General features: G+C 41.1%; 1 protein-coding gene across 1 annotated transcript in view; it reads right to left on the bottom strand.

The window, feature by feature from the left end:
* The window catches only part of ANK2 (ankyrin 2), a 598819-nt gene extending 591189 nt beyond the window's left edge, over nt 1-7630 (bottom strand). Inside the window, exon 1 of the mRNA XM_030564737.1 lies at nt 7158-7630. Coding sequence (XP_030420597.1) covers nt 7158-7229 — 72 coding nt within the window. The 5' untranslated portion in view covers nt 7230-7630. The remainder of the gene's footprint in view (nt 1-7157) is intronic.
* Between the last annotated feature and the right edge of the window lie 14901 nt (nt 7631-22531).

The following is a 22531-nucleotide window of genomic DNA, read 5'->3' as shown; positions in this document are numbered from 1 at the left end:
GTAGATAAGAGGGTATTTGGAGACTGTTAATGGACTAAAGAATTTTCCACCTTTGGATCACAGGTTTAAATCCAGCCTAGTTCAGTAGTGAACAAGCACTGTTACCATATGATTACTGTATGTTCCCTATGGGAAATGTGTCTGGTAATTTCAGGCCAGTTAACACATCACAAAAGTCACTAATACTCTTTTGCACCCTTGCTGGCTGTCCCAGAAGAGTTACCATGAACTCTCATCTACTCCCTCACTCTCAGAATTGAGCCCCTCCAGGGATGAAGCAAAGTGGCATGGCAGTGTAAGGAAGCTTTCACAGCTACTGCCTGGCTGCACTTGTTCTGTAGAGAGAGAATGCCATCCTCCAGGGCTATCCATCTGGCACCCTCTAAGAGCAGTAAATTTAAAAATACATATATATTAAAAAACCCTACAGATACCAAAATGAAGACAACTGAAAAAGAAGGAGAGAGGTTTTCTGATCAGAAGGATTTCAGAGTACTCAGTCACTGCTGCTAACCTGATTCTCTGACTGATGACTGATTCCCACATTCCTAGGTGGTGTGTTTACTCTGTGTGTGTACTGACAAGAGCTAATTGCAATTTTTTGACCAAAACCCTATTTTTGTCAAAACCAAAACTTTTCATAGGAACTGATCAGTTTAGAAGACACTTTTGTCAGGAAGGTTTCTCATGTCCAATATAGGATTTCTGGTCAAAATGAGACAGAAACCCACCCCAAAAGTTAGGGCATTCAGCTGAGATGTACAAACCCCTGGTCTGCCTGATTTGGGGCAGCAACTTGAATCTAGACCTCCCACATTCTACATGAGTACTCGGAGGTCTCTTTCTCTCTGTTTTTATGAAATATTTTCAAAGGTTAACCCTGATATGGAATGGAAAAATCTTTGAAATCTTGAACATTTTCATTGAATAGGAAAACTACTTCCTCCTAATACTGACTCCATTGCTATTGCTGATCATGATATCATCTCTCCCTCACTTGCATGCTGAATTTCTCACACTATATAATACATCCTGACACCTTTGCTTCTTGCTTCAGTTTTGTTTTCACTTTCACCTCTGGAATGCAGCAAAAGTCACTCGCTATAATTTCAGTGCTCCAGAGAATCAGCAACACTGATAAGAGAATGAGGATGTTCCACCAATTTTACCCAAGATTATTCTTCGGTCTCTCAATGGCACTGTTCAACTTCCATTCAAAAGGGATGTCTGATTGTATTTTCATGCTCTGGTATTGCTAGTTAGTTTCTCTTTAAACTTATAGACAGCTCAAATCTGAGCACTCCACTTTTCTCCTTTAAATTCATTTTGGACTTCAAATCATATGTCTTTTCCTGCAAATGTACTAGGCAGTCCACACTTCTTATGGATTATGAACAGATCCTGGAAGATAGTAAGGAAGAGCTGTTTCCTATTTTTTTCTTTTCATTCAAAAAATTTTAATCCAAAAATCACAGAGGACTCTCCTCCTCAATCTTCCCAGCCTTAATTGAATCTTAATATGACCTGTGGCCCTCCTTAGTACTTCTGGATAATTCCTCTGACTTCCTGCTTGTGTAAACAACTTCTGTTTCAGAACCCATCACTTGGGCTCTGATCCAGCAAACTTTAAGCACATAAGTCCCACTGAAGTCATGGGACTACTCTGTGATTAAAGGTATGCACATGCCAAGTACTTAGCTAGATCAGGACTTTAAAAGGGTGGTTTTACAATGTGGGGGCTCAGGTTGCTACTGGGGACAATGCAGATAGTGTGCCTGTTCTGTCACCTGTGTGGAGTCCAGAGCCAGGGAAGGCTTCCATAGGATCTGGGACAAGGAGGTAGCTGACCCATCCTCTGTGAAGCTAGTAGGAGATCTGTAGAAGGGGCCTTCTAAATGTGGATATACCACAGGACGTGTTCAACATCTTGATAATGAAGTACTTACAGTGTTATTTTCACATTGCTGTTTTCACCAAGTGTCCGGTGTGCTGAAGATAAGTGTGAAAATACAATTAAAATCTGCATGACAAATTTTATATTTACATAGATTTTATAGGGTTTTTTCTCCTGAGCAGATAGCCCCTAAAATAAGCACTGAAAATCAGAAGAAAAAATTTTGAAACCAGCTTGCAAAACCCTAAGTGTAAGTGACAACACCCAGTATGTTCCAAAACACTGCATTCTGAAACGGTGTCATTTGAAAGAGCTTTGTTTAACATTTAGTAATTTCTTAAGCTTTATATAAATACCACAGACATTAACATGCAGGGCCTTTAAACAATATGGCATGACTCACATGCTTAAGGAAAAAGCACATGCCTTGCTGAATCAGGGTCATAGCCAGCAAATGCAAATAATACACTCAATCCAGCAAGCATTTCAGAAATATAACTCCAGTTCAGGAGCCTGATCCAAAGCCCATTAATACCAACTGAAAGACTCTCATAGAGTTCAGTGCCCCAAGTCAGTAGGAGGTTTGCATGTAGAGTGGTTTCAGGATGTGGCCCAATAACTATAAGTGTTATTGTGATAAGTACATCAAAATGTAATCAACATAATGGCTTCTAGTTAATGTACTCATTTGGTTTGTAACATCCTGTATTTATTGGCATGCTGCAAGGCCTCTCTTCTCCCTCCCTCATAAGGAGCTGTGCGAGGGCTGTGATTGTGTGGGACTCTAGTAGTGGTTGAATAAGGAGAGTCAATAATTTTAGCTGTATTTGGGTTATTTGATTTCATCTTGGGGCTTATATTTCTGTATATGTACTATTAAATGTTTGTGAAGGGCATCCACTGCATTGCATGGATGCTATTTCACTGCAGCATAGTAAACGTCCAAATAACAAATAGAAAACTCATATCCAAGGATCAGAAACATGACTGCCAAGTGGTTCCTTTCTAAGTGTAATTAAAAATCATTCTAAACATACAGTAGACAAAATGCATATTAAGCATGGAAGGTATTTGTAGCCATCAAACACTTCTTTCATTATTCATCCCTACATATTAATCAGAATGTTGTGTCACTGTCTCATGTTCATTGCAGAATAAATACCGTAATGAAAAACTAATACAGAATGCTAAAAAGTACTTGATTTGAAAGTAAAACTAATCCAGCAGAACCCTAATGAAGATACATGTAACTATGGCAGCTAACAAACTGACTGCAAGGTAACATTGTAAATCATGGTAATAATTCCTTCTAAAATAGTAAAATAAAGATATGCACAGAAAAATAATATTTTCAATGCCATTAAACATATATCTGACTACTTAGTAGTTAATTCTCCTACAGTCTGAAGACTGCTTTCCTTTTCCTTTGCTTGCTTCTGACCAAAGAGCCATTCTGGTAACCAAGGACAGCCAGGGTGTAGTGATGCCCCAACGATACTCCTTTCACTGTAGATATGCCCTTTTGACAATGGTCAGGAAGGGGTTATAGTACTGGAATTTACATTCTACTAGAAGATCCTCCTACACACATGGAATACTCCACTAGCCACTTGAGCGCACATAATAGCCCAGTGAAGCCTATGGCATTTGTCTCACTTCCCCGGTATGTAACATCTCACTTATCTTTTGGATGGAATGCAATATTGTCTCTGTGTTTAATATTACCATGTAGAGAACAACTCACTGGTTCTAGAATGGATTCTATTTTTCCCTTCCTTACATGGCTTGGGGCAACAGCAACCCCCAACTGTTTGCTATTAAAAATAAATGACTGGAAACATAATATTGAAGTAATATTCATGACTTCGATGCTGACCATAGATCTAAGAAATGCACCAAAAGCTTGAAACGTGCAGGAAGATCAAGTCAGATTTCTATTGAGGTGAGTCACCATAGCAGCTCTCATTCACTACAAGGATACTGAATAACCATACTGAATAAATTATAAGCAAACAAAGCTACAAGCTTCTCTATGGCCTGATTTCTTAAAGATTCCAAGTGTTTAGGTCTGGGACCTGATTTCTTCAAGGTCAGGTCTTTGCTGTCTCTTTACTGTAACTTCATTTTGTCCTAATACTTCAAGTCTTTACTGATTTCACTGCGTAGAGAAAGTCAAATGAATTCAGGAAAGTCCCTTATTCATTTTGCTCACTTCTAGAATCAAACTCAGACTGAACTATTAAAGCCCAGATACTTTCTTCCTCACGTTCAGTTTCCAGCTGGGAAGGAACAGGAAGTGCCAAAATACTTGAAAAAAAGACTGTTCTTGTGGTATTTCCAGCTGGGGCCAGAAGCAAATGTGTCTTGAAATTTCACACACAAGCCTTGTTACCCGAGATTTCCAGCCTGCCCTTTCAATACATAATAGATTTGACTAGTTCAGATAATCATCCAAACTTCTGAAGGGTTATCTGAACTCCAAAACCTGATATTCCCCCATAAACACTATGGCTACTTTGTCAACAGACGATATAAAGAAGAATACATATGCTGCACACTAATCTGATTACTTACCAAGAATCCTTTTTTGAACAGTTTTTAATGTACTAATTTTACCATCTTAATCATGCTACTTTTGAAATCCTAATATAAAAAGCAAAACTAAACATTTCAGACCTTAGCAGGACACACATATTATTAACTATTCTATTTCTAGTATGTTCAAAAACACTTGCAGAACAGTATCACTGCGATTTCCTGCAGTCAGAAGTTGGCAGTATTTCTGTTCTACTTGAGTGGATGAAGACCAGGCCAGGTGGAGAATGACAAATAACTCTAAAAACCAATTTCAAAATTCAAAATGTACATTAATGCACCAATCACCACAATTTACAGTTCTTTTTTGCAAAGAGGTGCAAGTGTTACCAAAAAAACAGGAAATGGAACATTAGCCTGGAAATTGCTGAATTATATTAAGAATTGTATTCACGTGCTTCAATAAACACGTCTCAGCCACTATAGTAACACACCCTAAAATATTTGTCAATACATAGCTACTGTTATTGACATTGTTTTAATGTAACTTTATATTAATCTCTTGGCATCCTGATATAATTCAATGTGTGTGCATACACAAGGTTGTATATACACGAGTATTATAATTAACATACATGCATGTATACACATGCACACTCTGAAATAGTTTTGTTTATATATTTATATTAGAATGTGAAGAGAGGAGAGATAAGTCAATAGATTAATAATTAACTGTTTTCTTTCGGTGCTTTACCTTTCAGTCCTTCTGCCTTTGTTTAAAACTCAGTGATACTTCGGTTTTTGGATCCCTCATCATCAATGTTCATAAAATGACATCATCTAGCTCACTGCGTTGGGAGGGGTTCTACATTACTGATACACAGTGATGGGAAAAGCCCATGTGTTTTTTGTCATAATTCTAATGTAATTCCATAGCAACTAGGGTCCTGCTTCTAGGTATTTATTTAGGAAGTATTAACGGGTTTCCAAATCCTTGTCATGTAAATATCAGAAATACACAATCATTGCAACAGTGAGTTCTGTTTAAAGAGACATATAGGAATATTGTCATCAGCGCTCTCTCTAACAGGGCGGTACCACATTGCAGAGTGAGCACCATCACAACATAGGGTCTTGCTTTCTACAACTGAATTCATTTTAGACAATTTAGAGCATGTCACTGGATAGCATATTTATTAGATTTCAACAGTACAGATATCTTATCGGGAAGAGACAGAGGCAGCAAGACGGCAGTCAAAAGAAAGACCCAGTACAGCATTGTCACCAGAACTTAATTAGGTTACAGACAGATAGAGCAATAACTCCTTAATTTTTCACTGTGTTGCCAAACAAGTGGAATGAAGGGGAAAGAAATGAGAGAGTCCTTACAATACTACCACTTACATGAGTCAGACCATGAACCCTTGGAGGTCCTGATGTGGAAAGCAATGTAAATGGAAGGTGAGCATAACACTTGAGAGCATTTCTAGATGTTATCTTGACTATTCCATGTTGGCATTGAATTTCTCCCTTCCCAACAACTGCAACTCTGACCACTAACAGAGAAAAAAACCTGCCCTCTCCTCTCCTCACATATCCCCACTTCATTTCCTGAAGCCCAATCCTAGCTGAGCCGGTAACTAAGGAAAACTCCAAACTCCGTCCTCAGCCTGCTTCCTCCTGTGTCAGAGCCACCATTGCCATCCCTGTGTCCCATCAGAGCATGATAATAATAACACAGGCAAGAAAGGTCACACTCACGCCTACACATATTGACATACTGCCTCTGTGCCACCTTTCCTGTCATCAGTGCTTCTGCAGATCACAAGCATACACCACACAGCTCTTAAGACACCCAGATGGCTTCAGCCCCTCTTATATGGCACAGTACAAATAGAAACCCGCATTCCTCTAGAACACAATAAGAAACAGTGTGTCTGTGTGTGTGAGAGACAGACAGAGAGAGACAAGTGGTGTTTATCTGTGGTACAGTGGCCTGGTATTTGGCTGTTCCAGGTTTTGTGGTGTTTCTCACGTGCAGTGTTTTGTGTGTGAGATGAATGAATCAGGCTTTGTGTGTGTCTGTGATGTTTCAACACACATAGTGTTTGTGTAATCTGCCATATTTGTTTCAGTGCTCTCTGTGTCAGACATGTGTCTGCTATGTGTGACACATGGTGTCAGTGTGAAGTGTTTGTGGTGTATGAGGAGCGTACGTTACTCTGCGTTATGCATTCCATGCAGACTGTGTTGTGTGCCAGTGCCTTGTAATGTGTGTAGTGTGCGGAATCAAGTCAATGTGTGCCAGGATGTTATCACAATGTGTGGTTGTGCCAATACCATGCAGCGTATTGTGAGGCAGTATATGTGAGTGCCATGCAGTGCTGTGAGACACTGTGTGTCAGTACCACGCAGTGTGTTGTGAGATGGTGTGTGCAAGCACCATGCAGTGCATTGTGAGGTGGTGTGTGTCAGTGCCATGCAGTGGGTGCTGGGAGGCACTGTGTGTGTCAGTACCATGCAATGCGTTGTGAAGCACCCTCTGTCAGTGCAAGGCAGTGCGTTGTGAGGTGGTGTGTGTCAGTGCCATGCAGTGGGTGCTGTGAGGCACTTTGTGTCAGCGCCATGCAGTGCGTTGTGAGGCACCTTGTGTCAGTGCCATGCAGTGGGTGCCGTGAGGCACTGTGTGTCAGGCCCAAGCTATGTGCCCTCTCCAGGGTGCACCCACCTGGCGAATGCGTGCCTGGCCGGCGGGGGGAGAGGACCCGCCTCCCGGCCCGGGGGAGGTGGGGGAAGCCATCTTCCTGCTCCTGGGCTCTTTCTCGCTGTCACTTTGCTCTCCCCAGCCCCGCTGCCCGGTGTCTGCCTGCGGCCGCCGCCCGGCCTCTCCTCTGACAGCGCCAAGGGCAGGAGGAGGGAGCTCTGCTCATCCCAGAGCCCCGCTTCTCCCTTTCCCGCCCGGGGCGGCCCCTGCAGAGCACCGCGCCGTCCCGGCCAGCCAGGCCCCCTGCGCGCACTGCCGCGGTGGGTGGGAAGGGCTGGGAGCCGGTCAGTGCATGACCTTGCCGGTAGAAGTCAGCGGCGGTGCGGCTGTGCCTCCGCCCGGGCTCCGCGGCGGGGCGGCTTCTGCTGCAGGCGCGCACCAGCCCTTCTGCTTCCAGTCTCCTCCAGCCCGTGTGTGCGAGCTAGCGAGGGGGCGGGGAGCGGCGCTAGCGCTGGGATTATTCTAGCCGCGCTCAGGGAGAGGAGCGAGGAGGCTGGGCCGCTGATGAGCTCATGGACAGCTCCTGGAAATAACGTCTCGATGCACCACTCCTGGCTGGAGGCGAGGGTGGGAGGGAGGTAAAGTGGGAGTTCCCCCCCGCCCCCTTACACACACCCCCATTACCAGCACCCAGCCCCGCATCAGGAATTAGCCCAGCCAGTTAGGAGCTGCTACCTGACTTGCTTCCCTTTTAGCCCTTGGGCAACAGGCGCAGGATGCAGGTGTCTTGCTGGTGGGCAATGGGAAAAGTGCATGGGGCCTTCCCCTGCTTTTTTTTTGGGGGGGGGGGGAGTGTGAGCCTTGGGAGAGATAAAAGCGACGTTGATCTTTCTTTTACTTGACGGTGCCAACTGAACCCTGGGAGCTTCATCACGGTATTGGTACTTCAGTGCAAAGTTACATAAATCTGCTTAGTGAAGTTTCTGGTGACTGGACTGAAAGAAGAGTGTGTTTGGGTGGAGTAGCAGATGTTTGCATACACTTACTGTGCTTTCTGTCTCTAAGCCGTGGGGAAATTGTGCTAGGAAATGAGCATAATCAGTACAAATGCATTAATGATAAGGCCAGGGCTACCCAGAGCATGTTTGTAATTAAAAACAACCGGGGGAATCCTGCACAGGTACACATTTATACAATTCTGTGCCTAGAAGACTTTTAAGGAACTGTCGTTTAATGTGTGATGCTACAGTATGCATTGCAGGGAGTAGGCCAGCCACCTGAAAACTTTACATTGATCAAGACAATATGAAATATAATAATGATACTTAAGACTTTGCAAACAAATATTTTTGTGTTTATAATATTTGTTTGTAAACCCCTGAGTATCCTTATAATAGACCAAAACTTTACCTTCTGACATGTTACCTCACTGAAGGATTAACAGAATTTCACTAATTTGGTAAAAGTAATAAAGAATGAATGCATATCATCCTTGGCAAGCTTGTCTTTTCAGTCCCTCCTAGAGCACTCATTAATGGGTGACCATTTTTTAACCTTCAAAAGAGATTCCACATTAGAATTCTGAGTGCTCTAGAGGCTAATAGATTTCAGCCAGAGACAGGTGACTCATGCTTTTATTACTTTGAAAGTAGAATTTATCTGCCAGTCAGACTGCAAAGCTATTGTATGTCTCAGTCCTTAAAGTAGGCACAAGAATGCACTGTATGCTACAGTCCATGAATTCTGTCTGTTTTTACATGTACCTTGTCTATGTACCATATCTATCACACAGATAGAAAAGGAAGTGGAGGAGGAAGACATGGCAAAGTGGAGATGGAGAAGAAGCGAAGGAGAGAGAATAAAGTCAAATGTAAAATAAAAAAGAGAGTCAGGGAGAGAGAGAGAGCGAAAGAAAGGCAGGCAACTGGGGATGTGGTATCAGACTGTGCTTAGGTCAGCAAAGAAAAGGAGATTCCCAGAACCACTTGAATCAAGATAATTTTAAATATCTCTTATCCTGTTCCTGGAGATCAATAGCCATTACTGTAGTGTTGAGTAAATTGGGATATAAATGTTTTCCACTCCATATATATAACTGCCTTGCTATCAATGAGAGTGATCTTCAAGCTTTATTTTTCTCTGCAATTTTCCTTCTCTAGTTTCTTCAGAAAAAATAATTCTGGAGGCCACAGGACTCTAAAGCTTCTGATACACAGGTTGTATACCAGATGTTTTATTTCAGCTGTGTGTTCACTGAGTCTTTGTAACTTCTGAAGCTTCATCTCAAGCTGGATATCAATAGGAAACCAAAGATGACAGGGAAGAGATTTTATTTTCTATTTTAAATGTATTATTTTTAAATACTAAAGGATACATTTTACTTTCCAAGTAGGCTCTAAATAAAATTATTTCCTTTAAGATGCAAAAAAAGTTCATATTTTCATGTGTTTACTATATTCACATACAGTCTGATTGCCCAGGAATGCCTATATTTCTCATTTGCTGAACATCAGTGGTTTTGACCTTTATCCTTATGGTATATCCAAGTCTTTTAGGTATATCTTTATCATAGAACATGTGTATGCATATTAGAACCTGGTTTCACTATTATTTATTTGTATTGTCAGGAGCCCTCACTGTATAAACATAAAATAAAAGACATACCCTGCCCCCCAGAATCATAGATTTTAAGGCCAGAGAGGATCATTATAATCATCTAGCCTGACTTCTTGCATAACACAGGAATTGTTATGGAATAGAATTTCACTCAGTGATTTCTGCATCAAGCACATAACTCCTGCTTCAGCTAGAACATAAATTTTAGAAAGAGAATCAATCCTGATTTAAAGGTCTCAAGTAACAGAGATCCATTACATCCCTAGATAAGTTGTTTCAATGGTTAATTACCCTCACATATTTAAAACTGTGTTATTTTTAATCTGAATTTGTCCAGCTCCAGTTTCCACCCATTGGATCTTGTTATTCCTATGTCTGCCAGATTAAAGAGCTTTCTACTACCAGAAATCTTTTCCCTACACTATTTTGTTATACTGCTGTCAAAAACATTATGCACATAACTGTAATACAGTCTCTCAAGTCTTTTCCTAAGTACTATTCTTTAGTTGGGTTAGGTTATACTCTCTGTAGACTTATGCATGAGCTCAGACTTGTGCATTTTTGGTGCTACATACTGACCATGTTTTTACCAGTGGGAAAAAGTATGCTTTTTAATGTGTTAACTAATATGCATTAACTACCATTAAAATTATCTCTACCAGCTAACATGTTAAAATAACTTTGTCTTCGCTAGAATTTTAACATGTTTTAGCATTTCAGCTTTATTCCTTATGTCAGCATGGCCACTGTGTCTAATTTTGAGAGGTCTCCGCTCAACTCTTGCTGTTCCAGGATGCTATATTAGGACAGATTGCGGAAATTAGAGTTGGAGAAGAACTGTCAGGTCTTTTGCTTGTGCAGATTCAGAAAAGTCTGATTCAGGAACAAAGTTAGCAGCTCTCATGGGAGTGGTCTTGCAGGCTCTGAATTTCCCAGCACCTCTACCTCACTACATACTGTGTGAATTATTAATGGACCCAGTGAAGAGATTACTAGATGCACAGGCAATGGGCCACATCCAGTTGAGATGACTTGACTGAAGTTGGGGAAGTAGGAGAAGATAAACCAGGGAAGATTTGGGGGACACCTAGTCACACCCTAATTAGGAAAACATTATACTACAGATAGGGTAGCATGCCCCAGTTCTCTCCTTGAGGGGGAATGAGATCCACAAAAGGTGTAAATGGGCTGCTGAACCGTACCACAAGTAGATAAACACAGCAGGTTAGGGAATCAGGAACTTTTAGAGGGAAGCATACAGTTGTGTGTAAAGGATTGGCTAAGATGGCAATTCAGAAAGTGAGTGCATGGAGAAGGAAGTCCATGGGACCTGCTGAGGTCTTCCCAGGTTTAGAAATTTTGGGAAAAATCCTGAGCAACTTTTTGGGAGTTTTCCTGTCACAAATTTATTGACATGGGAACATTCTAACCCCACACACCTGTTCTTCACATTCTTGTGCCTGAAACTAACAACAAAGCAAATTTCCTCAGTGTAATATATTGTAAGTGGCTAGTGAGGAAAAATGTCCAGGAATGCCTGTAGAGCAAGGAACTCTCTGAACTACATGTCCTTGTACACATCTTTCAGCTAACTCTGAGATCCAGCCCTCAGGAATGTAGATTTGTGACATGCTTGGAAATACTCACTCCATCAATCAATGAATGAATTACACTCATTCATATGCATTCTTTTTAACTGACAGAGTATGGTCTTGGTAATAATCTTCATTTAATTCACTCAAAAACAATTCAATACACATTATTACTGAATAGAAGATTGAAATATTCTTCATTATATTTCAGAACAGCATGTGTGAAAGCACAGACTGGAAACTGCTCTTATAATCTATGAGAGGGGACTACAGTCTCTGGTGACCTGTGAGCAATGTCTCTTAGCAAAGAAGGGAAAGCCATGTAACACATTGGTATGTTGACTGAGATGAGTTATTTATTATTTATGGAACACCGCAAGTGGTACATCACATTTTACAGACACCTACAAAAGAAGATTCTTGCTCAGAGGAGTCTGCAATCTAATCCAGACAAATGTAGGCTAATAACTCAAAAGGAAGAGGAAGAATGGCTAGCCTTGGCATGGTGATCAAAGTTGGAAGGCTTCATTAAAGACTTGGGTTTTCAGGGGGGGATTTGAAAGAAGATTAAGGGTTGTTTGGCATGAAAGAAGGCAGCTGCTCTAAGTGTAGGAGTGACACGAAAGAAGGTGTAAAGTGAAAAGTGAGAGAAGGAAACAAAGATGGTCTGAGTCTGGTGTAAATTAGGAGTAACTCCATTGAATTCCATGCCGTTTGACTAATGTAAAACAGTGGGAGATCTGAATCAGCCCCCATGCCACAGTCTATTCACATATCACCACTAAAAAGACAGCTCATGATAGACCTTTCCCTTCATTACAAGGCATGAAGTCTGTGGGGCAACTGCTGCCACCTTGCACTGATGCAAATTTTAAATGCACACAAATATGTCTCTTTTCATCCTACTTACCTGTATTTATCTTCCATTGCCACCCTCACAGCCTCCAGCACCATTAACATCCCTAGAACTGATGAACCCATATACCACCATTCCTCATGGAGCAGCACCTCTCCGTCTCAGAGTTTTTTATGGTGCCCTTCACCAAAGTATGGAATGCACATCAGATGGTTTTCTTCCTGATAATTACAGTTGGAGCACTCACTGACTTTAAGGGTCTAAGGGTTGTTGCAAGCAGGCAAAGAACTAAGAGGCTCAGGAACTCTAAGACTATGGATAGGATTTTGGGACAGAAGGAGACTTAGGCTGGGAAGCAAGTATACATGGCAGAAGATTGGCTGGGGAGGGGAGGGGTAATTCAGGTGGAAAGGTAGAGGCAATGCTAGAGAGGGAGAGAGGGGTATCTCGGAGAAAGTAATTATTCAAAGCAGCAACTCGGTTTTGGGAGATAACATCTGAGTAATTTCCCCTTTTGTTTCTCCAGCGTTTAATGGTGTTATTGGAAGGTGATTCCAAGAGTTAATGATCTGGTGTTCCAAGGATACTGATCATATTCAGGACACGTTTTCATTCCCCTCCTGTTTTATCCTCTACTGTGTTTTAGAATTTTAATTTTGAACTTTTTTCCCAAAAAAATATTTTGAAGGTAGAAGATCCTCTTAATCTGCTTAGTTTTGGAAAAATTATTCCAGTGTGTTGAAGAAAGATGTCAAGGAATGCCAGATATTGTAGAAATATACAAAGTGTAATGGAAGGTTGGATTTCTTCTCAATGTCAGACCGAGATTTTTTTTTCTGTGATATTCCGATAATGCCATGAGTTTGATCTTCTAATCATTCATACTCCACATGAATGAAGTGGAAGGGGAAGGATGTGGGTGGAGTGTCACATTGGGCTGGTTGCAGTTCCCTGATTCAGAGCTGCCCAACCTCAGCGCAACTGAGAGATACACAAGAGCAACTAATTTATGCCATCGCCATAAGGTTCCTGAGGGATCTTACATAAGTGAAGGATCAGGCATAACTGAGCTTCACTTCACCACACTTCTTCCCTGTCACCTAGATGCCATGCCCAACAGAATGCCCTCAATGTGCCCTTACAATGGGGACAGTGAGGTAGGTAGCACAGAGGGTGGTGTCACACTTTTGCCAGCAGAGTTCTCCTGCACAGGAGAAGTACAGCATTGGTTATCTCCAGCCATTATAAGGCCATTTTGCTCTGCTTACATGGCACAAAGTGGCCTTAGTGGACTTGAAAGCCTTGCAACTGGAAGGTTGCAACATGCACTGGTCAGATGCATACATTGCAGGGTTGTATGTAATTTGTGATTTTAACAGTAGCCTTGAAAATGGTATCACAAATGGAGGTAAATATTATAGGTCAAATCCTCAACTGGTATGAATGGGAGCGGAGCATTGCCTTCAGTGGAGCTTGGTCCATTTTCACCAGCTGATGATTTGGCATTTCCCGTTCAGATATATTCGCTAATGTTAGATCTCTGCAGATACTACTTAACATTGCTTATCCATCCATAGGGATGGGTGGACTCTTTTTGCCTCTATTCAAGACCACTTGAACATCATGGGTTTGACATTTGAGCCTGAACTCTAACATTTATTGGGCCCATATTCCATCTACAAGAGCCTGTGGAAAAAGCAGCTGTGGATGTTAGGTAGAGAGAAAAAGTTTAAGAAAAAAATAGCTATAGGGTAGACAATGGCTGAGATTTTCAGAGAAGCCTAAGAGATTTGGATACCCAGTTCCCATTAATTTTAATTGGGCATTCAAATCCCCTAAGCAGCTTTGAAAATATCTGTCACCATCTACAAGTCACTTGCGTGGCTACCTTTGGGGAGGGGGTTATTCCATCCCTAAAATACACAATTCAGATTTCCCTTTAATTAGGAAAGCTTTAATAAAACCTAAGGAGCTTTGCAATGATCTCACATTTCCCCCTTACCTTTCTGTCCTCAATTATATCTTGTCTATCTTTTCATGCCAACTCCAATATTGTCCCACTTCTCATTGGTTGTTGCACATTTTGGATTAAATTGCACTTCTATACTCTCACTACTAACATACCTCCAGCCTTATTTCCTCCATTTAATGTACTCTTCTCTCTGTGCCCAGGAGTTAAAATCTCCCATTAATACAACTCTGCCCTTTTGCCTGCTTTTTTATTTGAGCAGTGATTTCACACTCCAGTAGTTCTTTTTGGGTAAGTGGCCAATAACATTCATATAGCTAGTTTACTCTCTGAAAATTTTAAATTATCAGGCCATAATAACTCTACATCACTACCAGTTACTTCCACATCTCTTCTTGCATGAAACAACAGATTTTTATAATCAGAATAATGTTCCTTCTCTTAATCTACATGTTCCTCTTAAACAATCTATGTGACCTCAACACTCAAGGATTCTGTCATGCAGAGTTATTATCTGGGCTTCTCATGTACAAAAGTGGGCTGCACTGATTTCTTCACCCTTTTGACCTTGTTCAGAAGCTCAGGACAGTCATATCACCAAGAATCCTGTCCTCAACAAGCACCTATTGATGGCAATGCAGGCTCTGAGTGCTCAGAGACACCCTGATAAGCAAAGAATAAATACTATAGCATGAAAAATGAGATAGATGTCCTCTCTGCATGCTTTTATGGGAGGAGGAGGATACTGTGCTCACTAAGGTATTCTAGTTTCATCTCACTAAAGATGTCAAACAAAGATGGGATTAGTAGGGTGGCCTGCCTCATGCAACATGAGACATCACTTTTGTTATCTCTCCTATTCTCTTTACAACAAAGCTACATTGCCATCACAAATCCCCTTAGATATGATTACACCTGTTGTTTAATATGCCAAAGTCAATGAGCTAAAGGCTGGAGTAAATCCTCAGATGGTGTAAATCTACAAAACTCCATTAACTTAAATGCAACAATAGCAATTTATCCCAGCTGAGGATCTTGGTCCTATTAGAAAAAATAACAAGATGTTCACAGGAACTCTTGACTGTTGTACTGCAGCTTCACAACTTAGCAATGTAATATAATGGATTTACAAGACAAAACTGTAAAATCCTGCTGTATATTGTGTTACATGAGAGTACAGCCTGGAGAGACTCTTTGCAGGCAAGGCAATGGCCCTAAGGAAATCGCTCAAGAACAAAGAGCTCACAGTAAGACAGGATAAGGCACAAGCGGTGCAGCTAACCTGAGAAATGGGCAATATACTGAAAGAAAATAACTTTAACTGAGTCCATTCACATAAGAAGAATCCTGGCCTGACTGAAATCATGCCAAACTCCCACTGACTTCAAGGGGACCAAGATTTTAGCCCTAATCTTTGCTGCTCTTTGATATGGGATGCAAAGTAAAAATCAGACTTGACAAATATTGATTCTGCAAAAGATTGCTTTCATTATCCCTGATGTGTGAAGATAGGTCCAGCATATAGGGTAGAGCAAGACTATGCTTTCTTCTGTAAATATTATATTATCATCAAAAGAGAGTTTATTGAAGGTGATAATGAAGTAGGAGACAGAAGAGGGAATTCATTTGTTCTCTCTTATTATGCATGTTGGGCCAGATCCTTGGCTGGTGTAATCTTGCATAGCTCTCTGGATCTACACCGGTTTACAACAGCTCAGAATCTGGCCTCTTATCTTTTTAGCTAACACTGAGAAGGATTATAATGGTTATAGAGGTGGACTACAGAATCAGTTTGCATCAGCTGGGAGCTGATATGCAACATCTCTTTCAGTTAGGAAACTGTAGCTAGCAAACCTGGTTATTTTCACTCAAAATATATTGGAGCCATGTGTGTGCAATTTTAGCTGTCTTCATGCTTCTAAATTTAATTTTAACATGATGCTTCAAATTGGCTAAACTTGTTTTTCTTTTAAATAAACTGAACAACATTGCTTTTATTTATTCCCTACCCCAAGTTACATATGGCAATTCAGTGCTTGTTGTTTGCACAGAAAGTATGAGAACACTAGCACAAGCAAAATTCCCTAGCAATGAGTCTTACTTGTTCTCACTCAGAAGAGCTTTTAGCCCTTTATTTAAAAGCAGGTAGCTAAAAGACTAAAAGCTGATGCAACTATCTGCTTTTGCCAGATTTTTATTGTGCATGCTTTTAATTTTGCTATTAATGTGTATGGTCTTTCTATAACTATGTGTTAGTTGCTTTAGAAATGTAGTCTTGTATTTAATCAGAGCAGCACATCCAAACTTTCCATTGGATTGGGGACCTCTACTAAGCTACTCTCCGAGCATCTAGAGGGAAGAAGTGAGCCACTGAAAATGAATGCCCTTTCATCCTGGAAAAATTATTCTTTGCCTTTTCCTCAACAGACATGGGATATTTCCAAAGAGACTGTAGTCACACAAATAAGTCAGCCTTCTGTGGCCAAGAATATTATTCAGTTTCTGCATGACCTGCTACAGCACATTCAGTCATTCACAAAGGCCACAATCTTGTCTTGTGTTGGGAGTTTGGAGAGCTCAACACTTCCAGCAGTTGCTCAGCACTCTGCAGGACTGAGCCCCAGGTCACTTCACTCTCACTCTGTGATAGTAACAAAGTGCATTCATGTTCCCGTTGTGACAAATATATAGCAAAGAGATACAGTACACAGAACTGTAGGTACCTCAACAACATGAACATGTAGCTAGATATTAGGTAGTAGAGTCTTTTACAGGTACCTATCACCACGGTATCTGAGTACAGAGAGGGAGGGTATGATGCTAGGAAACTTTTTCACATTGTTTTGAATTAAATCTTCACCTTAAAAAAATAAATCAAGAAACAAAAAGAGAGATTTCAAGATCATTATTCTTGCTTTTTAAAAAAAAAAAAAAACACCATCATAACCATTCTCAACAATTGTTTAGTTTTTATCATTAAACCTTCTAAATGCCCATCCCAAGTCATACTGTCTCCTACACATAATTTCCACCCTCCCTGACAACCCCTTCTCCTGACCTGACATGGTTCTTCCTTCATTTTCTTCTTCTATGGTGCAAATGGGCCTTTTCTGCACTAATATGTTGCTCCAGCAGGAAGTCTCTGTTGATATCAGAAGTCAGGAGTGAGGCTGCTGGGGCAGGGCAGGCGTGCTGCTGGATTCCTACTCTTTCCCGCTGATCTGGGCTGTTCCTGAGAGGGAGATGAAGTTGGGAGGCTTAAAGCAGCCCTAGGTTTGCCCAGGGATGGGTGCTTTCTGACCAGCTCTTCCACCGTCCATTCTGTCCATCCTGCTAGATGGCTGTAGGCATTTGCAGTAAATAAGTATCCATGAACCTCAACAGGCTTGGAAATGTCCTTCAGATAAGCTTCCAAATGTTGGGATGCTTATCTGAACTGAGTTACCAACACTTCTTGGTTGCAAAATAGATTCAAGTAGTTTACAAAAACAGCTTTTCTCATGAGGTTTCTAGTACTCCCAATTTCTGGTCATGCTATAAATGCCACAACAGGAATATTTTGTCACTTCCAATTTGCATCATTGCTAAAGCCAGAATATGCAGAGACATCATGCAAAAAAACTGTTTTCAAAATTAACTGTTTTGAACCAGGGTTCAACCATAGTTTTGGATGGTGCATTACGTAGGTTCTTATCTTATTTAAATTGCCTCAACCTTTCCTAATTTGCAGTAACCAACAAGTTTCCTCCCTTTCCTGATCCCACTAATACCTGCAAACTTTACAGCACATCCCCTGATACTTTCCAGAGGAGACAGGACTCGTACACACATGGCACCACCATACACACACATCTGTGGCTTGAAATCTTAACACAAATTGGCAATTTCAGGAGTCAGAGACAATGTGTTATAATCTTAACACAAAGCAATCATCTATATATCTACGGGGCTCCTCCGGGGTGGCAAAGGGGTCAATTTGCTCTGGGTCCCTCATTTGAGAAAGCCCTCAAGCCAATGAAATTTGAGTGAATGGTGGTATGTTCTGGTGCACAAGATCACAATGCCACTCTGGTTTGGCCCAGTTGCTGAGGCGCTGAGTGGCACTACCATGAACAGGTCACAATGCCACTCACTCGAATTTGGCCTAGTGCTGCCCATCATGACAAAGGATCCGCTGGGCCAGGCTTGAGCGGTGCTGCAACCCCATGCACCAGGTCGCAACACCTGGAGTGGGAAACTGGCCGCAGCCTCATGGAACAGAAGCTGCCGCTGTAGGGTGACTGCAGGGAGTGCTCACTCTCCATCCCCCTCCCTCCCTGACACTTAAGTTTCACTGTGAGGAGGGAGATTTTGCTCTGGGTCCCCCAGAACCTCTGAATGTCCTTGTCTATCTGACTTCTGAAGCTGACAACTTGTGATGGGTAGCCAGGGCTGCATGCTGATAGCTCAGTGCTAACTGTTCAAAAAGTAATGTTGCTCTCACCTACAGCTTTACAGTTATGCAAATTTACACATGCCTCACTATTGCTGCAGAGTAAGAGGAGTTGTACTTTTGAACAGTTAGTATTGATGCTGGCCTCAGAATCAACACTAAAGACCTGATCCAAAACCCATTAAAAGAATAAAGTCAATAGAGATTTTAGCAGGCAGTGAGATCTAGTGAATGGGGTACAGAACTGGGACTCAGGATACCTGGATTGTTGGCAGAGTCACTGGCCTATAATTCACTTCACTCCTTGCCTCAGTTTCCCTATATGTAAAGTCAGGATACTGACACCTCCTTGTTAAGAGTTTTGGGAGCTATAATGGAAAAACACACCAAAAGAGCTAGTATTATTGTTGTGTGCTCTGCAGCTGCAGACTCTCATTCTACTCTTGATTCTTCAGCAGAGATAGACACCTGTGAGGACTGGAGGGATTTCCTCTGTTTGCTGGTGGTCATCCCTATCATTGGAAATGCTCAAGATCTGACTCATTTGGTAGCTCTGTCCTCAGAATGAAAAAAGAGGCTGGCAAAGCCAGAAATAGCAATGTCATATGTAGGGGATCCTGGATTTTAAACCAAATAAAGATGCAAATGACAGGCACCTGTGCATTCATATGCATTTACAAAATTCTTGCTGAAGGTGACTTTTACTTGCAGAATCTAAAAAATCATTGCTGAGCTTGCAAAAACACCGCAAGGCTGTGATTTAGGAATGGAGAAGCAGCCTTTAATTTAGACAGTTGTAGAGGTTCATCCTGTTGAACCCAATGAAGATATACAGAAAGATGGGAGCAGGACTGTGCCTATTGTTTTGTCCCGTACAAAAAATAAATTTTAAAGGGAAACTATATATTATTTTACTGCACGGCAGAGAATATCATAGCTCTGAAGCCATAGTAAAAGCATATTTATCTCTGAGGCGACTGACTATGTATTAGGGTAATAATTTACCAAGTAATTCCAGTCTGATATAAATATATATTTGCTTATCTATTTTGCTAAATTCATATTTAACTTTTAAAATACACAGCTGCTTTGAAGGCCATCACTGAGATTTTTATTCTTATAACTCTTATTGTATGTGTATTTATTAATTTGGAGCAACATTTTAAATTTTACATGATGAGCTAAATTCATCAGTGGTATAGCTTTACTGGAGAGAACATAATGATACCACTGTTATTTACCAGAGTATCTTTTAATATGCAAAAAAAGGAGAGAAGTGCACCTGGACTCAGGATATCTGGGTTCTATCCCCAGCTCTCACCCAGACCCCAGCTCTTCGAGGCAGGGACTTTGGGTCAGATAGGACTATGATGTTTGTTCAGGGCCTAGCACAATGGGAGTCCCCAATCAGTTGTAACCTCTACATGCTGCTATGATAAAATAATAAATAATTGTGCTAACAAAATCTTATATTTACACACCTACTGTATTATAAAACATTGTTTAACACAAACAAGATATAGCCTGTACAAAATACAAACCTATCAATCTATAATGGGGAACAACAAGAACTTTTGTATTCATATAAATATATATATGCACATATCCATGTATACATCCCCCCTCCTCTACTACACAGACTCACATATAAGAAACAAAACACTAAGAGCAGGTGTATAATAAATTGTTTTGTCAGACAATAGAATCCCAAGTGTGCTGGCCAGATGTTCAAGGTTCGTGTGTCTTTCTGAGTCAACAAAAAAATACAAAATTCCATCAGAATGATTCTTCAGAATAAAATCTCTGCACCAATCAACTCTCCAACACCAGCCCTTGACCTGCCCCTTACTATGGATTGGCCAGCCACGTGTCTGTGGTCATGTCGCTCTTCCTATCGGGATTATTATAATTTACAGTCTCTGGAACATGAGGCTTCTATACAGCAGGTATAATTTTTCACCACACAAGTTAAGATTGTACCTAGAGAGAGGAGATCCCTCCTGCACCATCGGGTCAGAAATCATCAGTTACCACTAACAGTCCTTCCCGTTTCACCCTTGACGTCAGAAGAGTGTCAAAGAATCTGTAGAGTCCCTCTTGGTATTCACTCTTGTATCATCAGCGTCACCTGGAATCTTGTGGTGAAATGCAATACGTGGACATTAAGGTTCTGATTCAGCAAGATACTCAAGTATGTGCCTAACTTTAAGCATTTGCTTCAGTTGAATGCCTCACGTGCGTAAGGAGTTAGTAATGTGCTTAAGTACCTTGCTGAACTGGGATCTTAAAGACTAAAGCCTGATTCTCAGTAATACGAAGGCTCCTTTACATCACTACAGAAACTTAAAGTGGATGTATAAACAGAATTTACTCCCACTTTCAGACCCTCTTTACGCAGTGTACTATTTTTTTTTGTGTACACAGTATTTCTTTCCAGCTACTTCAAGAATACTTGCTATACAATATTAGCCTTCCAGCAAAGAGGGCATAGGGAATAATGAAGGGCTGAAATCCCTCATCTCCTGCAAGGAGGAGGAATAACTATTGTATTGGTCTGAGCAGACAATTAAAGAGGAGGCTGCAGTGTGCCAGTGGAGAAAAAGTGCAAAGATCTGGGAGTTTCATCTTCGGATTCTGGCTATCCTCACCGATCGCTGAGGAGTTTACACTGAGGAGGCAAGTGAAAGCTTCGGTCTAGGGAATTCATTCCTGAGAAACTGGGACTCAACTGAAAGGGGCAGGCATCTCTAAAGGAATTCTTGAGATCATGGCACTGATCTGCCTGTTTCAAGAACTCTTTTCTGTATCCAGAACCGGCGCGAGGGTCTAGGTGCACAGCCATTTTGCTGCCCCGCACGCTGGTCCCCCGGCTCTGCAGTCCTGCCTGCCTAATAATGCCCGCCCCCTAATAATGATGGCGCCCTAGGCGATTGCCTAAGCCACCTAAATGCAAGTGCCGGCCCTGTCTGTATCTTCCCAAGAGAGCCACGACTGAAGATACCATGGTGGAGAGTGTGGGGTAAAAACCTAGATACTTAGGTTGATAAGACTGGAGCATTTTCATCTACTTTTCAGCATGCTGCACTGAATGTATGTGAGTCTTGGAATCTATCAGTGTTTCTTTAACAAATGTGAAAGATGAGTGATGGAAAAACAATTGTTATCTTGGGAAGATTCTCATTAGCAGAATAAGTGAAGTAAAATTGCTTAGACAGAATCAGTGTTAGACTTGTTCTTGCATCTCCGTTATATCTGAACAAATGTGCTTTATCATAAAGTGGGCTGTGTGTAACCAGTGCTGGCAGAGGGGAATAATTGGCACCAGAAAAGATGCCTTTTATAGTATAGCAGGATGCTTGTATTATGCTCTCATTGCTTGGCATCAATTTGTCAGCTGCCATGCTGGTTTCTATACTATGGAGCTTGAACATAGGAAGAGAGAAAAACAAAATATTTTTTTTCAACATTAACAGTGTTCTAGAAATCTACCACCAGCTTCTACACCAGTTAATCCACTTCCCAAAAATACCGTTGCCTTTCTTTTGATGGCCAAATCATCATAATTTAAATGTGTTTTTATCTGTCTGCTTCCAGCATCAGCTAATGTGGAAATATTTCCGGAAGTTGTATGTGAAGTTCAGACATCAAGTCCCCAGTGAATATTTTCAGTAAGCCTACTATGGACTAGTTAGCTATCCGGCATTCATTTTTCAGGAAGTATGAATTATTAGTCATTCTGACATAGGAACCTTGAACACAAATTGCTGAGGTCATAAATAGCTCAAAGTGTTCTGAGCTTAAAGTGTCACAGATTAAAAAGGTGAATATCATAATTAAGAAGAAAATGAAATAGAGGAAGTGTCTCTTCAACCACCAAAATATTGGTTAAGAACTTGGGCCGCATTCTGAGGCTTGACTCCAAACCAGAATAAT

Source organism: Gopherus evgoodei, chromosome 5, assembly GCF_007399415.2.
Source record: "Gopherus evgoodei ecotype Sinaloan lineage chromosome 5, rGopEvg1_v1.p, whole genome shotgun sequence".
Lineage (NCBI taxonomy): Eukaryota > Metazoa > Chordata > Testudines > Testudinidae > Gopherus > Gopherus evgoodei.
The sequence above is the reverse complement of the archived record's forward strand: the minus strand, read 5'-3'. Positions and strand labels throughout refer to the sequence as shown.